The 20,942-nt window shown below is 40.3% G+C and overlaps 2 protein-coding genes and 1 long non-coding RNA gene across 4 annotated transcripts; 1 reads left to right on the forward strand and 2 right to left on the reverse strand.

The window, feature by feature from the left end:
• On the reverse strand, nt 1-3,687 carry cdk9 (cyclin-dependent kinase 9 (CDC2-related kinase)). The gene is made up of 8 exons (XM_058617360.1): nt 3,612-3,687; nt 3,380-3,493; nt 2,855-2,936; nt 2,675-2,765; nt 2,247-2,413; nt 1,818-1,989; nt 1,324-1,472; nt 1-1,061 (listed from the first exon to the last, which is right to left on the reverse strand). Exons 1-8 carry the CDS (start codon nt 3,650-3,652, stop codon nt 696-698), a joined length of 1,182 nt encoding a protein of 393 aa, XP_058473343.1. The 5' UTR covers nt 3,653-3,687; the 3' UTR covers nt 1-695.
• A 1,524-nt stretch (nt 3,688-5,211) lies between these two features.
• LOC131446523 (uncharacterized) lies at nt 5,212-5,794 on the reverse strand. The gene is made up of 2 exons (XR_009233936.1): nt 5,704-5,794; nt 5,212-5,609 (listed from the first exon to the last, which is right to left on the reverse strand). It is a non-coding gene; the product is annotated as an uncharacterized LOC131446523 (long non-coding RNA).
• fpgs (folylpolyglutamate synthase) lies at nt 5,771-19,273 on the forward strand. 2 transcript variants are annotated; one of them, XM_058617800.1, is made up of 15 exons: nt 5,771-5,974; nt 8,186-8,314; nt 8,453-8,506; nt 8,744-8,808; nt 9,720-9,834; nt 12,553-12,630; nt 12,734-12,795; nt 13,014-13,116; nt 14,421-14,498; nt 14,781-14,931; nt 15,623-15,712; nt 15,854-16,004; nt 16,123-16,198; nt 16,621-16,687; nt 17,057-19,273. In XM_058617800.1, the coding sequence occupies exons 1-15, from the start codon at nt 5,828-5,830 to the stop codon at nt 17,434-17,436; spliced, it is 1,746 nt and encodes a 581-aa protein (XP_058473783.1). In that variant the 5' UTR covers nt 5,771-5,827; the 3' UTR covers nt 17,437-19,273. The 2 variants fall into 2 exon arrangements, with proteins under 2 accessions (XP_058473783.1, XP_058473784.1); XM_058617801.1 differs by having other exon boundaries at nt 15,626-15,712.
• The last annotated feature ends 1,669 nt before the right edge of the window (nt 19,274-20,942 follow it).

Genomic DNA, 20,942 nt, shown 5'->3' on the forward strand with positions numbered 1-20,942 from the left:
TTTGACTCACTGTACACAGCTTTATTTTTCATTAAAAAAACAGTATTGACACACATGGTTAAAATAAAAACTAGGTCATTGTTCAGTCAGAGTGATCAAACCAAAACCATATGTAATGTTTGCAAAATAATCCATACATGACTGTTGGAATGTTTATGTAAGAACATGATCTGATGAATGATTCATTTAGTCCTCTTATAGTCTATAGTATATTAATAGTATAGTCTTCACAATCTTCACCATTTTAATGTTTGGGAAACAGTGGTGAGTGACTTTTTCCTCATTATTTTTCCCCTGCTATTAATCAAATAAAATCAGTTGTAAAAATAATTCACAGTCCTCCAAGAGGTAAATCCAAATAAGCTGCACTCTGACATGAACTCAGACAGAACGAATGTACAAATGTTAAACAAAAAAATAAAGTGGAGCTTTACTCGATAACTGGCTGAAAAACACGGTCATGATTCATCAAACAGGAAGTCCGACAAGCACCAAACCGTCCATCGTTTGAAATTCCGGTACACGTTCCAACATAGTCAAACATGAAATATTCAAGTTGTATTGATGTGTTGCATTCAAATCCTACACCAGTAAGATGAGCAAGGTCCAAGCACTGGGCGGATGTTTGTGTGTGTGTGTGTGTGTGTTTGGTTGTTTTTGAAAAGTTTCAGTCTCGTCACAACCTTTATAATTCACTAAAACACTCGATCGAATTCAGTCTGACTGGTAGTCGCTGCATTTCTGTTCTGATTGGGCTGCTGCTGGGGCATGTGGCCTCTCCGCCTGGGCGGGGCCAGATACTCAAACATGGAGGTGTTGTGGGTAGACAGCATGTTCTTCAGGTCTGACGGCATGGGGTCAGACCAGAAGAAGTCGTGGTTGAGTGCGTCGTCGCTGTCCGTGCGCTGCGCTGGGTCAAGGACCAGGAGCTTGTCTATCAGGTCCAGAGCATACGGGTCTTTGACGTAGGCTTTGAGTCTGTCCTTCACTTTCCTCTTCTGACCTTTAGGCAGCTCCATCTTCTGGTAAAGTTCATATTTCTTATCGACACCAGGCCACACCTGAGAACAAAAACAATAAATAAACACATTTGAACTGACTGATGGAGGGAGGCAAACAACTCCTTGTGTGCTGCTATGTAAAGTCACAGAGTTTCTCTATGAACTTCAGTGAGAGAGTGAGAGGATTACAGGGTGACACAAACTTTAGTATCCGATGGAAATGTCTAACAGGGAGGTAAAGCAGCAAATATATTTTTAACACATCATAAACTTAAGCAGACGTTAGGTTAGCACCTGAACTATGCCACTGAATGTGACTCACCTCAGACGTTATGGAGCCACACAGCTGGCTAATGAGAGTGAGCTGGTGCTGCTCAGTGTTGCCCTGCATGATGGGACTCCTGGTCCACATCTCAGCCATGATGCAGCCTGCTCCCCACAGGTCTATGGGGGGGCCATAGTCTCGCTCACCTTACGAAAAAATAACAGACAATAAATCTTTGGATTCTTTGCTCCTCTAACATGAATATTTTTTTATTTTTAACAGACAAAACTACTGATTCTTCAAGAATAAAGAAAGTGTAAATATTTCAACAAATAAAGGAGCCCTGTAACACAATTCATGTTAAACAGGTAACTCCCCAATTGTGAAAAGGCGCCACCACGAGGAGACATGGAGTACAACCAGCGAGTGAAACCGGCAGGACATTTTCTATCTTTCAAACCGATTTAAGCGCCGTAGCCAGCTATGTGTCAGTTTGTTTTCTGGCCATTTATTAATGCCGTTGAAGTGCAGGTTGAATAGTTGTCTCTTACCTAGCAGCAGCTCTGGAGGTCGGTACCACAGCGTCACCACACGGTTGGTGTATCGGTTCCCTTGGCTGTTCTTAGCCAGACTGAAGGCTCGGGCTAAACCAAAGTCAGCCAGTTTGAGAACACCGTCTCTGGTAATGAGTACGTTGGCAGCCTTCATGTCTCTGTGAAGGATCTGATTCAACAGAAAGCCAGGTCTTTAGACTACTAGAGACTATAGTGTATTGTTTACATACATACATAAAAATATCCTAGAGTTTTGTTACATTCAAGGACCATGAGAGCTCCCAAGTAGCATCTGGACAAATTATTTACAATTAATTCTAATTATTGTACACAGTATACATTCTAATTAATCAGATGTATTTATATTCCCATTGGTCTACACTTCAATCAGATAACTGAAGGATGGTCATTTAGCTCAAATCTTACCTTATTTCTGTGGATGTAGTACAGGCCATTAAGCAGCATCTGCATGACCTTCTTGATCTCTGCCAGGGTGAACTTCACATTGGCATTACTCAGCAGTCCAGCCAGATCATGCTCACAGAAGTCAAACACCAGATAGATGCTACCTTTGTATCTGTTGAACTGGGTAGCTTTCGGAAAGGAAACAAAATATAAGTATTTTTAACTGCTTCTACAAGTGAAACCACTAATCTTCGATGTCTTGTGTTGTGTCCCTCCATTTAGGTTGTCTACTTGTGATTGGATCGCTCAGAACAGATGTTGATACCAGGTAAACTAACACTCTGACTTTAACTAACCAATCAAAGTTAAAAAAAATACACAATACACATACTACACCAACCAGAATTTGCTGTTATGGTAGATACAGACTAATAACTAGATACACCAACCTTTAGTCCTGCAGATCTCGATCAAATTCACCACATTCTCATGTTTAAGCAGCTGCAGGATCTTGATTTCTCTCAGTGCTGTGATAGGAAACTGAAAAAAACAAACAAATAAGGTTCACCGTTAAAACCCACTAATGCTGTGTTATAAGTTATAAGTCTCAGTCTATAAACTGGACTTACTCCTTCTTTCTCGTTCTCCATTAGAACCTTTTTCAGTGCAACCTTCTTCCCAGTCTGTCTGTGTTTGGCTTTGAACACCTCTCTAGGAAAGACAGTAGAAAAACATGGTCCAAATCTGCACCTGGTTCATTGTGGTCGAGCGGCGATCACACAAAAACATGCATGTCTGACACAGACAGATTCAGTTTTGAATGGACAATGGTAAATATTGTGTCATATCTGTCATTTAATGATTTTCTCCCAAAAGTTAGCAACGGAGGTTATTTTACAGAGAAGCAAAAGCTCAACTTTAACATTTAGAAACAAAAAAATTCAATATGTTCTACATTCACTACAGTAAAAAATAGTAATCCAGTATTTTATGCACTACTTTAATCCTACAAAGATAAACGTCCCTGTTAACGGCTGAGCGTAAAAAGCTAACTTCAGCTTAGTCGTAAACGTACACTGTGCTACTAGCACTAGCACATCTAACGTTAGTATTCACACATAGAAATCACACAGTAACGTTTCTGTCCCACTTACCCAAATGTCCCTTGTCCAATTTTTGCCAACTTTTCATATTTCGAGAATTCGTCACAGAAAGGAAACTCAACTCCATCGTAGTATTTGGACATGATGGCAGCCTCTCGGTCGGGCCTGAAAAACAGAGCAGATCGTGTAATAATAGTCGCTTTATTTTGAGACAGAGCTAAATGAGAGTTGCGTAGACTGATAATTTAACGTTTTAAAAACTATAATTTCACATAAAACGTACTTTTCAGTCCCGCCGGCGTTCGTTGTTCGCTCTCGCTGCATCTCTGAAGCGTTCGTGAGTCTAATGAAAACCGGTAGTTACGTCATTTTTAAGGACCGGAAATTCCGTTTTGAAGCCTCGAGATTTGCGATTAGCGCCGCCACTGGCAGTGAGGAGTATTGAAGAATACTTGCTGGATCTTGAGGAGCTGTTCCTTTCAAATATCCGTTTAAAAGACTGGCTCGTTCTTATATTTATGTTTAGAAGCCAAACAGAGCTAACTCATTTTTATCAAGAAAATAATCACTGCTTTTAATTATAAGGTAAGATTTGAATCAGAATGATTCAAATTTACACATCCACATCCCAGCAATGTATACTTTATTGGTGGACGTTATTCTAAAATATTGATTACACAACATGAGTTTTCCTACTGCGACTGTAAGAGAACTTGAGTATTTGTGAAACGATCGATTAATATTATTCAAGAATCTACAGTGACATTTGTGTTATAGCAGATTATGGCCAGTAGGAGGTGCTATAGGGTGTTCTGTATACAGTTATTGAAGAGACATTTACCTGCATTAAAAGCAGCTGAATGCTAGATAAAGTTTAATGAATTGATATACAGCGAAATCCCAAATACATGATCACTGAGATACAGTTCTGTAAATCTTGCTTTTATTTAATGTTCCACTTGTCCATGTGAATATAATAAAATGTAAAAATAAAATTGTAGTCCCTGCCAGATCCTCTGTGGCGAGTTCATGCCTCTGTGGTGTCTGATGATTCATTTTGATACACTCACGGGTAATCACCCAAAAAAGCAAGGACTACAGCACTTAATGTCTACAGACCCTTTGCCCTGACCTTCGTAGTCATGAAGACTCTGGAACACTTGGTGCTATCCCACATTAAATTCATCACAGACCCCCACCTGGACCCCCTACAGTTCGCCCACAGAGCCAAACCTGGCCCTCCACTACATCATCCAGCACCTAGATTCCCCAGGAACGTACGCCAGGGTCCTGTTTGTGGATTTTAGCTCTACTTTTAATACACCTATGTATAGGTGGGAGCTTGTGGGAGCTGAACATCAGTTCCCTCACCGAAAAGGCCCAGCAGGCCCTACAGTATTTAACATTGTATTTAATATTGTTTTATATTTATTGTTTAATTTGTATTTTTCTTTTTTATTGTATTTTTGGCACCAGATTCACCACAGCAAATTCTCTGTATTGACTCAAGCAAACATGGTAATAAACCTGTTTCTAATTCTGATTCTGATCAGAACTAAAATAACATTAAACCACATGTAATCACTGTAACATTTAATGCAGGTTAATAAAACTCCAAAAAGATCATGAATAACGTGTAAAACACGTTTATTTCTGGTCAGATTAAGGCTAAGTTCAACCAGGACAAGCAACATAACCCGGCTTAATCCCTTCCGTGCAACAGGCCCCAGGACCATTTTGGATCTGTTTCTGTTTGATTATTGCACATAATAAACAGAAATCATCATAGACTATTGACTTGAATAAAAATACAATAAACCAGCATCTATTTTAAAGTGCAACAATGAAAACAATGACTTTTTAATGTAGAAAAATATAATATACTGTGAAAAAAAGGTTTATTACACCAGGTTTATTCAAGGCATGCTTCATCATTACGTACACATGTTGTATGAGTTCAACTCTTTGACAGCTTTTTCCAGTCACATCATTCCAGTGTGGACAGTAGGTCGAATGGTTTGGAGATCAAGTGAGTAAAGGTCGAGGTGAACCCAGCCACTGAGGGGGCCACATACAGTGATGGGGGTCAAGTTCTGCAAGTTTCTTTTCACAAAGTCCATAGAAAACATCAGCAGGAAATGCTAGGAAGGCTTCCCTACACATTTGAATCAGATCCTGGTTTTGGCACCAGGAGAAATCACTTGAGACCCATTCTTGAACCCCTGGGCTCATGAGATGTTCAACTGATCTGTGACCTTTACCTTAACTGTGTGAAAGCACTCTGTTGAAGAAGAAGAAGAAGAAGAAGAAGAAGAAGAAGCCATAATAAGGCCATTTTATGACTGACTGCCTTCATCCACAGTGACACCACTTACTTTAATATGATAAACTGATAAAAGCCAGGCCAGGGGGCGGGGAGGCTTCTCGTGACGTCATGACGTCGGTGAGAGGATCCTTGCCATTTGGCTGACGTTCCCTGTGACAGCTCGACGCCCCACGATGGCGTGTATGTCGCGCGTGGTACAGCGGGGCTCCATGTTTGCCGCGCGGATGAGAAAGCAGGAGTGGACGTGCAGTTTCGCGGGTCTTTCTGTCCGATACCACAGCACCAAAACGGCTCCGCACGCACGGGGGATGGAGTACCAGGTAACCTGCCACACAGTCTCTTTCGACCGGCTCCTAGCACCGGCTGCTAACGAGCTAACGAGCCACTGGCCCGGTAGTTGAGTTTAAAACAGGACTGTTTTAGTTGTGTTGGAAATAAGCGTGGCTAACGGAGCCAGCGTTAACTTTAGCTGGTGCTGTTAGCGGAGCTCGGTGACCACGTAGCGGACATTTGAGAGAGGGGTGAGCGCCAGCGGCAGCGCCAGTGTGGACTCTGCTCACTGTCAATGTGCGGTTTTCTTTTCTAGACCACGTCAAAGTTCAACCACTGCGCTAACAACACGTGGACCACTGTGTAAACGTAATACAAGTGAAAATACTTTACTCCAACGCTTCAACTTTAGTGAACATGACGTAACTCCTCTGTCACAAGCAAACCAGACTGTAACTTTACTTCCAAGGCAAACAAGTGGTCACATTTAACACTTAATGTCACATATGTTTGACTGTACTAGTGCCGAATCGATGTGAATCCATCATTTAAAGGAAAAATCCATAATTTATTATTATTATTATTATTATTACTATTAATAATAATAAAAATAATATAAAAAAATAATACCATAACAATATAACAACAGGATTTTCCAACAGGAAAGTGAAGTTTGTTTTGCTATGTAAACTGTACTCTGTCCAAAGTAGAAAATCAACACTTAACATCAGGAGTGGTTCATTCACTACACTTCTATAAGTAAGAAAAACAAGTGTAATTTATTTTTTAACTAAATGATGCAGTTGTGTCCCTGTGAGCCAAAAACACAGATTTTCTTAATGATTTTCTTTGGTGTGGGAGAGTAACTAGTTTACAAACTCCAGTTTCCAACTGTAACAGGCTAAAGATACGAAAAGTGTCCTACGTATTATAAAGGTATATTAAGGAGCCATGAGTTTCCTTAGGTGAGCCTCTTTCCTTGTTGCGACCTTGCTGACAGTCAAACATCTGTGTCTTGTTCCCATCAACAGTGACGTGTGCTATACATCAGAGGCGTTCACAGTGAAGTCGGCATTGACTGTGTCTCATACCTCCTACAACCATATATCAAAAAGCCTGAAATATCCCTTTAAAACAACTTTGGGTTAAGGTATTTCACCAAAAAGATCTGGGGTCTCATGTATGAAAGAGTTCCTCCCAAAAATTAATGTACAAACGACAATGTCAATGGTCTTTTTGATGCTTTCGTCCTGAAGAACAATGCAAATGGGAAAGCAAAGAAGGGAACATTTTATTTTGACGTTTTGATCTATGGAAGGACTGAATCAGACTGTTTTATCAGGGCAAGATGGAGGTGTGTCCTCTAGCAGCTTTTTGTTTGCCTTGCCATATCAAATAAACGGAGACAATAACTTCAGACAAGAGTAAATGTTAGTCTGTATTCTGAAATAAATTGCAGTAAATTTTATTGCTCTAAGTCAGACTTACAGGAAAGGCAATGTAACACACAAACCCTAGTGGTTAGGATTTAGAGAGAGGCTTGTAGGGTAGGTATAGATATTTGTACCATTAAGTAATAATCGGCATTGGCGGATTATTGTTTATTTCTTGATTTATTTGTTGATTGATTCTTTATTATTTAGTTTTAGTTAATTTATTATTAATAACAATGATTATTATTGATGTTTATTTATTGGTCAATCATTTTTAAATTACACATTTTTGTTTAGTTTATGCATAATTTTCATGATTGAAAATACTTTGCTGTAGTAGTTACACAGTCATTCATAGTTTGAAGAGCGCTGCTCCAAAAGGTTTCACGCCAGCTTCATTTTTGTATGTCTTGTCATGTGCACGGACTCTAGGGGTGCAATGGATCAACAAGCCCATGGTTGGGTTTGTGTTGCGGTTTTGGGTTCGGTTTGGAGAAGAAAAAACATTTTAAATGTTCCCAGTCTCGTAATTTGTTTTGTACAAAAATAACATGCTCTATCCAGGCATGATGACTCGGGAATACTTCCACCAGTTTCCATAACATAAAGAGCCAGTAGTGGCATTACATGTAAATAAAAAAATGGTTATGGTTTCATACCAAACAAAATACTTTCAGTATGGATACATTTTTCACATTTTTCTTTCTTTTTTTTGCACCCTTGAAGCAGCGCATGGACACTTTTTGAGCATGAGGCTCCTGGATGACACTGGTCATGTGACGTCGAGGCTGTGTAATAATCATGTCACATTTTGTGTTTGCCACACAGGACGCCATCTGCACTCTGAACACCCTCCAGACAAACGCCAGCGCTCTGGAGCAGGTACGACGGGAGCGGGGCCTCCCTCAACTGCAGCTCCAAGCCATGCGAGGCTTCCTGGAGCGAACCGGTCTCACTGTGAGTCAAATCTTATCAGTTTACATGGTACACAGGGCATGTTTGTCAAATACCAGAGATGAGCGTCACAGAGTGTTTTTGTCGGTCTGTCTGATGAGATTTTGTAGTTTAGTCTGATAAGTGTGTGTTGTTTCAAAGGTGGAGGAACTGGACCATCTTAATATTATTCATGTGACGGGAACAAAGGGCAAGGTAAGCAGAGGACACACAAACTGCCTGTATTTGTGTGTGTGTGTGTGTGTGCGTTGCATGTTTTTGGAATGAGTCACTAAATTTTGGTCATGTGAGTCACACACGCAAAGGAAAGAAGTGTATGATTTATACATGAGCAGAGACATTTCACTTGACCATCTCAATGACCTGATAGATGATTAAAGATGTCATGATGTAAGTTTTGGCCTCATACGTGTCTTTGTGTTTGTCTTCCAGGGGTCAACGTGTGCGTTTACAGAGTACATTTTGAGAAGCTACGGCTTTCGTACAGGATTTTATAGGTAAAACTGTAGCAAGTGAATATTTCCTCAGTTTGAAAAAACTAGAGACACGAGCTGTGTCTCAATCCAGGAGCTGGATCCTCCCAAGTGAGGAGGAGACAGAAGTCATGCACTGTGTGAAATGAGACCGTGTAGCCCACACAACTCACGGAATCCCCTTCTTCTCTTAATACACCCATGGAAGGCTGTACACTGAGAGGTTAAATCAAAGCCCTGAATCACAGTTCTTCTGACTGCTGATTTAAGCCCTAATCAGCTAAAACAACCCAGAAATCTCATCCATTTAAACGTTTCTGATGTAAAACAAATAAAAGTGTTTCAGACTGAGAGACGAACATGGACAAGTCAAATCATCTTAAATTACTAATCTGGATTATGATTTACAAATATAGTTTATCTCCATACAGAACTGAATAAAACACTTTTTCTACAATAATAATTTATCAACATCATGTATGAAAGTCAACTATTCAACCAGTGCAGTCAACACTATAATTATTAATTATTCACAGCAGATCATTTTGGACATGAAGTAGTAGAACAAACACAGGTTTGACCAGGTCAAAGGTCAAATAAACCTGGTTAATCTTAATTCTTCTCCTTAGTCCACAAATGTCAATTATTCAGAACTAAACTTTCAATAATAATTTCAAGCATGTGTATGGTGGTTGGTAACAGGTTACCAGTTTGGCCTTGATGGGTAACTCGGTTAATATTAAAGGACATCATTTCATAAATGGAAATGATTGGAAACATGCTTTAGAAATGTGAAAGGTTGGATTGAAACCATGATGGCTCTATACACAGCAGCTACCATCAAACGTATAGATGACATATTAAGAGAGAAGAGGTCTGTGTTCATGTCGATTTCTTCTCAATGTTCCCTAAATCCGTTTCTTTCCTGGTTGCAGTTCCCCACACTTGGTACAAGTCAGAGAGAGGATTCGAATCAACGGACAGCCTATTGGAAAAGAGCTGTTCACTAAATACTTCTGGCAGGTTTATGGACGGCTGGATGAAACTAAGGTAGGTGATGCAACAAGAAGGCACAACAGTCCCTTTTTAAAACAGCCAAACATGTTGTCATGGTAATGAAAGTGGAGGGGGGAAAAAAGCAGGCAAACCATTCACTTTGTTGAATTGATTCAGCAGAATGACCTTTAATTGCCTCAAAGTAACCATGGACGTTCCAAACAGCTGCTTGTTCATCCTGCTCGTGTTCTTCTCAGTAGAGGACTGTTCATCTAGATCAGTGATTTCCAAAAGTCAAAGGTGATTTTATATATATATATATATATATACATATAAACATACATAAAATATGTATGATTGATTTTAAGAGGTACTTTAAATTATGTTTTTATGAAAGCAACTCGAGTAGTGGAAATATAAAATGCAAAATAACAAAATAAACGCCAAATTAAAAAATATGCCATATGAAAGAAATGAGTGTTAGGAAGAGACCTGTCTATTCAAAACTCTCTATTTTGAATCTGAACTGAACAAGAGCCTGATGCAGTTTAAAGCTTTTATTTTGTATAGCACCTTAAAAACAGCACTTTACAAAGTGCTTTCACATACATAATAAAAATACACAGTAAAGGAAGAAAGCATTGAGATGAAAGGATAAACAGATAAAAAGTAATTTTCATTTATTATAGACATGTGAATGATATAAAACTCCCAAAATCTAACCACACTAAGCCAAAACTGATTATTATTTCACCACAGAGAGCAAGGAACAGTGAGCAGAGAGAATCACGAGAGGTGCCATTAGTACCAAATGTGAGGTAGCGTTATAGATCCATTATGTACCCAGATCCCACATGAAGCATCAGTGTAATTGAGTCAGAGCCTAATAAGAGGCTTCATGTCAGGGTGACCCTCATGTGACGATGTTCACTGGTCACGTTATAACCATTGAAGAGTTTATTGGCAGAAATTGAATAAACTAAAAATAAGCGAAATCTTTGTGTCGGTGTATAATCATCTTGATTTGATAGCCTGAGGAGGCTCACTCTATGAAGGCCACTGTTTTCAGGCAGTTTAGCATTTTAGTAATTAAGCAGAAGCTTACTACGCACATGATGATGAATGGCTTATGGTTTATGCTTTATTGCACTCTCCAGTCTAGATAACATGTATTCTTACACACTGCACCTTTTGAATGTACTGTGTAACTGCAGATTAACAGTTTAATATTGATCCAAAATGAATGGGTATAAACGTTTAGAAGCAAACTGAACTAACTAAGGTAAAATGGACTATAAGTCTTTGTGTTAACCACTGTTTATTATAATAAATTCAATGCATTGATTTAATGCAGCACCTTTTAGGAGAAATTAAATTTACAAAGTTCCTCTCAAGAATAAAACAGACAGAACTACTCATAGTTCTAGGTGTAGTTCTGTGTTTTAAAAAGAAACATACAATTAACCATATGTACACTGTCTGATTACCGTACTCATTTATTTAGTCATGAGAAGAAAAGCAAACCTTTAATCGTTATTAATCCAGATGATTGGATTTCAAAATGTGAGATTAATTCGTTAATCTATTGACAGCCCTAGTTTTCAGAGGAGACCAAGGGAAAACCGGTAAGCACTGGTCAGCAGATGTCAAAGTTCACGTTTGTTCTCATGGGCCAGATTATGCAGGACTTTGGGAGAATAACGATGTTAAACATTGATGCTCGCCCTGAATATAAACATGGCAGCTAGCACGGAAAAAATTGTTTATAAAGGACAAAGCATTTAAGTGCTGTACAGTAGTAGTAAAATAAATGGACGTAAAAACAAACAGACAGACTTGCACTGTCTCAAATGTAAAAGAGAACAGGTGATTCTTTAAATTTGACAGTGGAGGGACCTCCCTAATATGTAATGGCAGTCCATTCCACAACTTATGACCCTAGGTCACATGTTTTGGGTTTGTTTGGCATTTTTATTGAGAGAAACGGTACAAGAATCTTCAGCTTTCAGTCCAGCTGATTTTAGTTTTTGGCCACACAGTGCGTGGTCCATTGCATGAAAATGTGATGGATTTTGTAAGTACATTCAAAGAACGATGACATCGTGCTCGTAGCATGGCCCGTGATTCGCTCTCTGTCCCCCAGGGAAAAAAGATGGCTGCAGCACGTCAGAGAGGTAGGGTGGAGCAAGACCTTTTAGATATTTATATCTATTATAATCTATTCTCTAACACACTGGGAGCCAATGGAGGGAGGACAAACTGTGGGAGATGTTCCTAAAGTTCACCTGAAGTTCACCTGAAGTTCATCTGAAGTTCACCTGAAGTTTACCTGGTTTGCCTGAAGTTCACATGAAGTTCACATGAAGTTCACCTGAAGTTCACCTGAAGTTTACCTGAAGTTTACCTGAAGTTTACCTGAAGTTTACCTGAAGTTTGCGAGATCTGAGGAGTGTGTTAATGGAAGTTTGTAAAAGTGAAAAACCAATGTCCATAGAGGAAATCCTCAGTTTTAGCTGATGGGGCCGGACACAGGAGCCGCCGGTCGACTTCTGCGTCATTTGTTGACTCTGTGTCACAAAGGTTAATCTGAACAAAATCTGTAGTCACAAATTAACACATTATAACTTACTGATGGAGGCAGCAGTGATCAACAACTCCACAAACATTAAGATTTGTTTTTTAAGGTGGAACATGTAGCAGAAGATTTAGTGCATGTCAAATTTCCACGAAAAGTGATTCAGTCATTTACCTTTTGGTCTTTGCACTTCTCAGGACGCTCATGGAGGAACGATGCCAGCATACTTCCGTTTCCTCACCATCCTGGCTTTCCATGTGTTTCTTCAGGAGAAGGTACATCAGTACAGCCCAGTACTGACCCGTGTCTTTGTCTAAAAGTTGTGTAATAGAACACTCTAACTAACCTTCAGTGGAACCTTTGTTCTCGTCTATGCAGGTGGATTTGGCAGTAATAGAAGTTGGAATTGGTGGAGCATATGACTGTACCAATATAATCAGGTAGGTTCCTTACTTCATTTGTATTGTCAGACGACCGTAGATGACGTTGTGCATGGCTTATGCAACAGCTTTAATGCCTTGTTTTTATGATCAACACTTATCACCCAGTAAAGAGCTGCACTTGATTATTCCAGACAATGTTATCATATCAAAAGGTGGTTATGGTATCAATAAAACCATCTGATGTAGTGTGTGTGTGTGTGGTTTTGTCCTGACAGGAGGCCGTGGGTGTGTGGCATCTCCTCTCTGGGTATAGACCACACTCAGATTCTTGGAGACACCATTGAAAAGATCGCCTGGCAGAAAGGAGGCATTTTTAAGGTGTGTTTGATGTGATTGGACTAATGACACTAATAACACAACTTGATTCACAGTAGAGCTGCAGCTTATGATCGTCTTCATAGTTGTGTTCTTTTCTTGATGGATTGATTGATTTAGTCTGAGTTTTTTCCCCCACAAACTCTTGAATATATTTCACTCATATACTCGCCGAGGTTCTATATGGCAGTTCTTTATCACAGAAGTTTTGTATCACAGTTAGAAGTTCTTTATTGCAGAAGTTTTTTTATTGTAATTAGAAGTTCTTTATCGCAGTTAAAATGTCCTTATCGCAGTTAAAAGTTCTTTATCGCAGTTAAAATTTCCTTATCGCAGTTAAAAGTTCTTTATCGCAGTAAAAAGTTCTTTATCGCAGAAGTTTTTTATCACAATTAAAAGTTCTTTATCGTGGAAGTTTTTTTTATTGTAGTTAAAAATTCTTTATCGCAGAAGTTCTGTATCGCAGAAGTTTACACCAGTGCTAGGAACCGGTCTGAGACCTAGATACTCACTCACTCTCATTTCATTTAAGTGACTCAACAAATGAGCTGCATTTAAGACATCACAAGAATATGTTTGCCGCTTTATTTCTCTGTGAGACAACCTTCCCTGAATGGAAACTGAAGTTCTTAAACCACTCACTCTCCCACACCAAAGTCAGCAGAGATTTTACATCACAGCACACAGGAGTTGTTGATCCACTGCTGCCTCCATCGATAACATCAAATGTCTTATTTTGTCACTTCTGTGCTTGAAATCCTTTGTTCAGATTGACCTCAGTGACACAAAGTGACCACACGAGGCAGCAGTAGACCAGCAGCTCCCGTGTCCCTGCAGGGTCTATCGCAGACTTTCATGTAGAAAAATGAGTGGTTTACAAAGTGTAACAAATGTCCACTGGTGAGATAAACACTGTGTATTATTTACGTAGCATACACTATAGATAAACTCAATCCTGTCTAGATGAACAGATGAATTTTCCTGAAGTACCAAGCAACCACAGGGGAAGCATGATCGTTATCTGAAAGCCAAGAAAAGCAATTTAATTTTTAATGGTAACAAATTTAAAAAAAGGATAAAGGGTTATTGATTATTACATAAAAACCAAACTGTTGACCTTAGAGGAAATAAAGAAACTTCCCTTACTAATCTGAACAGGAAATAACTCTATTACTATGACTGTCCCTCTCATACTCACTCCTGCACACAACATTTACATGCAGGGAAACGAATATGCAAACACGTTGTTGTATATTTCTTATACTTGTGTTCTGCTCTGTCTGTGAATCATGTCTGTGTGTTTTCAGCCAGGTGTTCCTGCCTTCACAGTCAAACAGCAAGAGAACGCCATGACTGTGCTCAAGGACCGAGCCAAGGAGATGAAAGTAAGTCATATATGATATATGATATATGTAAGATATATGCTTCAACGTGAGTTCTCCTCTGTGTGAAAGTCTTTGCTTCAGAATAACATCCCTCTCCGCTCCGCACGTCTTGTAGTGACAGCTGTCAATCAAATACAAGACGTTCTTTGTGGGTGTGATCGCACTGAAAGTGACACATTTCTGACCTAAATCTGACGCCGTACCAGTCCCTCTGTTGAAACCTCTCCGAGCCGATGAGCTCCTGTGTAACACGCTCTCACCTCTTTGTTATTGTTGTCCTAGTGTCCACTGTGGGTGTGTCCAGAGCTGGAGGAGTATCGGACAGACCTGGGTGGTCCTCTGCGTCTCGGTCTGGCAGGGTTGCACCAGCACAGTAACGCCTCCCTGGCGCTCCAGCTGAGTCACACCTGGCTGCAGAAGAGATGTTTATCAGGTGGGAAACGGATGTCGCTGTAGTTGTCACATCCCCAACATCATCAGTAGTTAACCCGAGTCAACGGTAAAGACACAAAACAATGACTGTAATCAATTCAACAAATAGATAGTGTTTTCAAGATAACATAACAACGTGACAAATAAACAAAGCTGGAAAACCAGGAAAAACTGATCTAAAAGGAGAGAGAGATCGATCCTGACAGAGGACAGGAAGGAAAGACACAAATCATAATCTCAAGTTTCGGTTACACAGAATAAATCAATGTGATTGTCAGTAATGCGATTATTAATTAAAACAGATGTTGATGTTCTCAGATTAAAATCTGGTCAAAAGTTTTAGCTCCGTATTGATCTGTATCCATGTAAACTGAGCGTGTGTGTGCAGGTGTAAACAGGAAGTTGACTCTTTTGGACTCTGACTCCGTCTGTGAGTGTCACTAAATGACACCATCAGAACATTGAAGAACCGGTGTCCAGGATTTTGTTGAATCTAGGGTTCTAAGTTGCATATCCCGACCATCGGAATCACATGGTGGACATGGGAGCCACTGTATCATATAAAGGGTTCAGTCATGACACACAATGGACCCTTAATTACTCTAATGCAAGGTTGAGAATATAAAGATATTCAATTGTTTCTAGCATGTATATATTATTTCAGGTGATAATGTTGCCTTGTTGTTTCTCAGCAGAGAAAAGCTGTTCTTCCACTGACGCTGAGAACACTGCAGGTGTACTGCAGGCCGCTTCCTTCAAGCTCAGCCCCATCATGGTGAAAGGTGAGTTTTGGCAAAACACGGACTGAGCTTCGTCAACACATTCAACTTAAGACTGGGGATGTAGTTTATGACCCGAGGAAGAAACCATTCATGGAGTGAAACAGTTTCCAGACTGAAAGTGACGTTCTCATGTGTTGTCAGGGCTGGCAGACACCGAGTGGCCTGGGAGGAATCAGACGCTGAGACATGGAGCAGTCACTTACTTCCTGGATGGAGCTCACACCATGCGCAGTATGCAGGCCTGTGTACAGTGGTTTAGAGAGACTGCGGCCCAGCATGAGAGGAAAGCACGGTGAATGACATGCACACACACACAAAGACACTGTTCTCTGCTTATATGACGAGTCATTGACACAAAGTAAACACTGACCTCCACTCGTGTGTGGCACGTGTGGATGTTTGTGTTGCAGTGGAACTGTGGCCAGAGTTTTACTGTTCAACGCCACAGGAGAGAGAGATTCATCAGCCATGCTGAAACTACTGGTGGTGAGTACACGTGCTGTTCTCAGCATGATGCTGTGCAGAGTGTAGGTTTTCTATGGCTGACACGTGTTGTCCAAAACAAGAAAAAAGAGTTTCTTCCACGATGGTTGCTTTCACAGGTTTATTCGCCAAGGTACAATATAAAAAGTATACATTTTCCATGTATTGAGGAAACAACATTTCCTCAATTGTGAAGACGACTTGGTTGTGCGATAACCTATGAACACATGTGGACGGCTGTGAGCAAATCACAGAGTGTAGAGAGCAGTTGGTTCTGAATTTGAGGAAACTTTTGTGTGTTTTCACATTTAAACGCCAGGAGCGTCACTCACACACGCGCCTCAGCCTCGATGGTACTTAAATCATGTGATCACTTTACTGCTGATCTTTACACTGTATCCTGTTTTTTATTTTTTTTATTTTAGCCGTGCCATTTTGATTTCGCCGTGTTCTGCCCGAACATCACTGAGGCCGTCGCCTCTTCTAATGCAGGTGAGATCACTCAACCCGTACTTTCTTAGTACTTGACAGGAGAGCTGCAACTAACGATTACTTTCATAATCGATTATTTTCTGGATTAATCGTTTGGTCCATAAAATATCAGAAAACCTTAAAAATGTTAATCGGTGTTCATCAAACCTGGAAATGATGATGTTCTCAAATGTCTCAAATGATTTCTTTGTTATCCAGAGCAAAGAAATAAAGAAAATATTCACATTTAAGAAGCTTAAACAATCAGAAATTACAGATTAATTTAGTAATTTAGATTCAGCGATGAATTGTTTCAGCTCTACGTGACAGTAAACTCTTCCTGAGTGGATTGAAGATGATTGAAATAAAAACACTTCCCTCTGCTCTCAGACCAGCAGAACTTCAACGTGTCAGTGGAGAACATGTTGACTCGTTGTCTGGACAACGAGGGCAGTTGGCGTCTTCACCACAGGAAGGGCAACAACAACAACGATCCACAGCTGCTCATCAGGGACACCTTGCCCCTGGTGCCTGAGAATAAAGCGGACACCCTGGTCTTCCCCTGCATCCTTAGCGCCCTCCAGTGGATTACCCAGGGCAGGGACTCGGTGCTGGCCGACGCGTCAAAGAGAGTCCTCACGGTGAAACCCAGCGTCACGGCCAAAGCTGCTCCGCTCAGCGCCGCGGCCGAGATCCACGTCCTCATCACCGGCAGCCTCCACCTGGTGGGAGGAGCCCTCCGACACCTGGACCCCGCTGCCTCCAAGTAACTTCTTAGTCGTGTGAGAATCCAGACACAGGTGCTCCTCATTCACAGCTTGGCTGCAGACCAAAGAGGGGTCTGTGTCTGCAGATGAGCAGTTAGTGGTCAGTGAAGTCCGGTGTTTACTTGAATGGACGGAGGCAGCTGCACATTCACACACTGCCTTGGAAGTGAGCGCACGCACGTGTGCGGCTCATGTCTTTTAGTCTTACACGAAGTGTTTACATGAGGCACAGGTGGTGCAGTCTGACGCCACTGAGGTGATATCACCGTTATTACAAACACTACAGCTTAAAGGGAGAGAGTTCGGGTCTTTTGAAATGTGGTTGGATGAGGTTGTGACTCATAATCAGTGCTAACTGTTGTGTATGTGCCGCCTGTACTTTGACACTGAGGCTCACGGGTAACGTGGCTGCCTGCGGTGACACAAAGAAAAACAGATTTACTGTAGGAATTATGTTTGCCGCGTCATCTCACCGTTAAAGAACAGGAAGGTGAAGTTTGTAGAGCAGTCACTCTCCCACACCACAGGTAAAATCAGTGATTTTGACATCACAGCACACAGGAGGTGTTGATCCACTGCTGCCTCCATGTGTTCTGTTCTAACTTCAGTGCTTGAAATCCTCTCCTGTTCAGATTTACCTCAGTGACGCAAACAGACCACACGAGGCAGCAGTAGTAGACCTGCAGCTCCTGTGATCTTCTCCCTGGTGTGGGGGGACCAGAGAGGGATCCACTCACAAACCTCCATTTCCTGCCTCACTTCAGAAGCTTGACTTTTATTTTTGTGACGATTGCTGCTCAAAAAAAAAAGTATAGAATTGTGCAAAAGTTTGATTTCATGGTTTGGGGAGAGGTTTCACTCGTTTCTATAGTAACCGACAGTCGTCTGAGCTTAAAATCTGCGATTATTTTCATTAGCAATTCAATTCTCACTGAATGAGTAAGAAATGTAGTTAATCACAATAGTTACTGCAGCGTGACTTCATTCTACTGAGAGGAAGAACATGACGCTGTGCCACAAAATACAGAGGAAATAACAACTGTCTACACAACACCGTTACAATGCCATAACGGGAAAAAAAATAAGAATGAGAAAAGATTAAATAATGAGTAAATAATAATATATACATAGGAAGATGGAATTGTCAACAAAAGAAAGACTTTACTGGATGAAAGAGAGGATACTGCACAGAGGATCTCATGGATTTTGGAGCCTTTTTTAAAAAAAGTAGACAAATATTGCCAGGATGTGTCATCGTGATGGGTGTGTAGACTCTTTTGTGTGTCCGTTGTATGATGTTGCATTCGTTATTTCTCTCACTCGACACATTTAAAGGACGTACACGGCGGGAAGCGCTGAATGAATCTTGTGAATGTGTTTTTTCTGCTTTTTAATCGATGGAAACACATTTTTGCACACTTTCTACTTTCGACAACATGTGACGACGACTTCTCCTCTGCTGTAGATTGAGTGTAAATATTACAACACTAGTGTCGACGTCATGGGTTCGTGCACCCGCAAATCAAATGTAGTGTAATGGGATTTACACTGGAATTACACAAGTGCTCCTTAATTTATTATTAATCCTGAATATTAAGTAGTACATGCAGTTACTGTATGTATGAATGAATGATGGTCTGTGTACAAAGTGCAGTCATCGCCTTGTGCTGTTGCCAAATAAGGTTTCAACACAATAAACTGCACACGCTTCGTTCCTGTGGATCAGTGGAAACTTAAAAAGTCCTTAATGAGGGCTCGTCTTTGTCAGCGGTGAATGTGAGAGCTCTGTTCATCACATGTCGAATACCACCGACTTTATTAAACCCCAATGTTAAAACTGTGTCGACCATTGTGTTTAATACTATTCTATGAATCTTTTTTGGGTAAATCCCTATGATTTGTGCGTTAAACAGTTTAATTTGAGACTTTGGAAGTTGGGCTTTTGAGGGACTAACTCAAAGTCAGTGTCTTTATGTCTGTCTCACTGTTAGACACAAGAGGAAGCTGAAGTTTGTTGTCGTAAATATAGATATATAAATATCTTTTTAATAGAGATAAATACTTTCACCTAGAGACGCGGTAAGAACTTTAAACGGGTCACAAGACTCTGTACTTTTCTCACTTAAGTCGAAGTTTTGATACATAATACAGTTTTTAAACAATCCCAGTTTACATTTGCACTTTTTTTGGACGTTTTTTATAAGATTTTATAATGAGTGTGTGTGGGTGGCTCCTAGAGTGGCCCAGAATAATAATCCTAAACCCTAATGCAAACTCCGCCCAGAAAGGCCAGCATGGGACTTGAACCAGCAACCGTACTAGCCCCCTGTGGCATCCTGTTTGTTTTCATTCGTTATCGTGTGTTCAGTGTAAACAACTTCAGGCTTCAGACAAATGTTTGTGTGCTGGACTAAATCACCCGTGAACCTGTTTCTCTTGTCTCTTGAGTCCACAGACAGAGAGGACTGTGGGTCTGCTGTCTCACACACACTGAGACACTGAGAGACACTTTTAGGCCTCACGCTAAAATAAGGTGAGACTTTTTTTTCAGGATCTTCCTCTCGAGACACAAGAAAGGTCATCGTCCCAGAAGAGCTCACGAGGGCGAAACAAGACGTCTGGATCGCTGCAGACTCCGTGTGTTGTGTGATATTTGAGCCATCGTTGCTTCAAATATCACCTTTATTTATGTTTTATTGAAGGTTTCATTGATGGGTTCAGAGGTTTAAAGAAAACACACAAACTGAAGACAACTGTCACGTGCAAGGTGACACATTTAGAACACAATAAAACAAGACATAAACTATTAATACTATAACGTCTCTGACCATTTTTGTTTTCATTTGAATGCATAAAACTGAGATATGTTATCACAACCATGAGATCAGATCAATTGATTTGTAGATCTTTGATCTATGAGTGTTTAAGTCCATAATGATACTGATGTGTTTTTCATTCATATTTTCATACTCACATTATCTTCATTCCACAAAATAAACAAACCAAATAAAAGATAGTTGTAGTTGTACAATTCGATTGTGTGTTTGCCAACATCCAATAATACATTTTAAAGCCAGTTTCATCCCGTGTTAATATTGTGCCCGAGATAATGTCGCCCACGTTTTCTGCACACTATTTAAAACATGAACACGTGTGAATTTGTCTGCAGTAAAGTGAACGACAGACGAGACAGGAGTGACTGAATGAACCGTGAGTTCATGGCTCTGGTGTCTATTTTTATTTCCTTATAGGCGTACACTTTGTTTTTCATTTTATTGCATGAAGACAATATGATATCATCCACACACACATACACTCACCGAGGCATCAACTGTCTTTCTTTCTTTTGGCTTTGTCTCTTTTTGGCCCTTGCAGTTACACATGTTAACCTCTAGATGGCACACTATTGCACGCTACCTTGTTTCATGATATAAAAATGGTTTAAAGAAGATTTGTGTTGCTATGACATTAGTTAAATTGCAGACCACGGTCAAGAGGAAAGGAATTGG

Source organism: Solea solea, chromosome 19 (genome assembly GCF_958295425.1).
Source record: "Solea solea chromosome 19, fSolSol10.1, whole genome shotgun sequence".
Taxonomy (NCBI): domain Eukaryota; kingdom Metazoa; phylum Chordata; class Actinopteri; order Pleuronectiformes; family Soleidae; genus Solea; species Solea solea.

Excerpts from the sequence above, each read along its gene's own strand:
- cdk9 (XM_058617360.1), bottom strand. The coding sequence starts at position 3,652 with ATGCAGCGAGAGCGAACAACGAACGCCGGCGGGACTGAAAA. Across the intron at positions 2,766-2,854 it reads TGGAGAACGAGAAAGAAGGA|TTTCCTATCACAGCACTGAG; the intron begins GTAAGTCCAGTT and ends TGTTTTTTTCAG. Across the intron at positions 1,062-1,323 it reads GTGGCTCCATAACGTCTGAG|GTGTGGCCTGGTGTCGATAA; the intron begins GTGAGTCACATT and ends TTTTGTTCTCAG.
- fpgs (XM_058617800.1), top strand. The coding sequence starts at position 5,828 with ATGGCGTGTATGTCGCGCGTGGTACAGCGGGGCTCCATGTTTGCCGCG. Across the intron at positions 8,809-9,719 it reads TTTCGTACAGGATTTTATAG|TTCCCCACACTTGGTACAAG; the intron begins GTAAAACTGTAG and ends TCCTGGTTGCAG. Across the intron at positions 14,932-15,622 it reads GCAGAAGAGATGTTTATCAG|CAGAGAAAAGCTGTTCTTCC; the intron begins GTGGGAAACGGA and ends GTTGTTTCTCAG.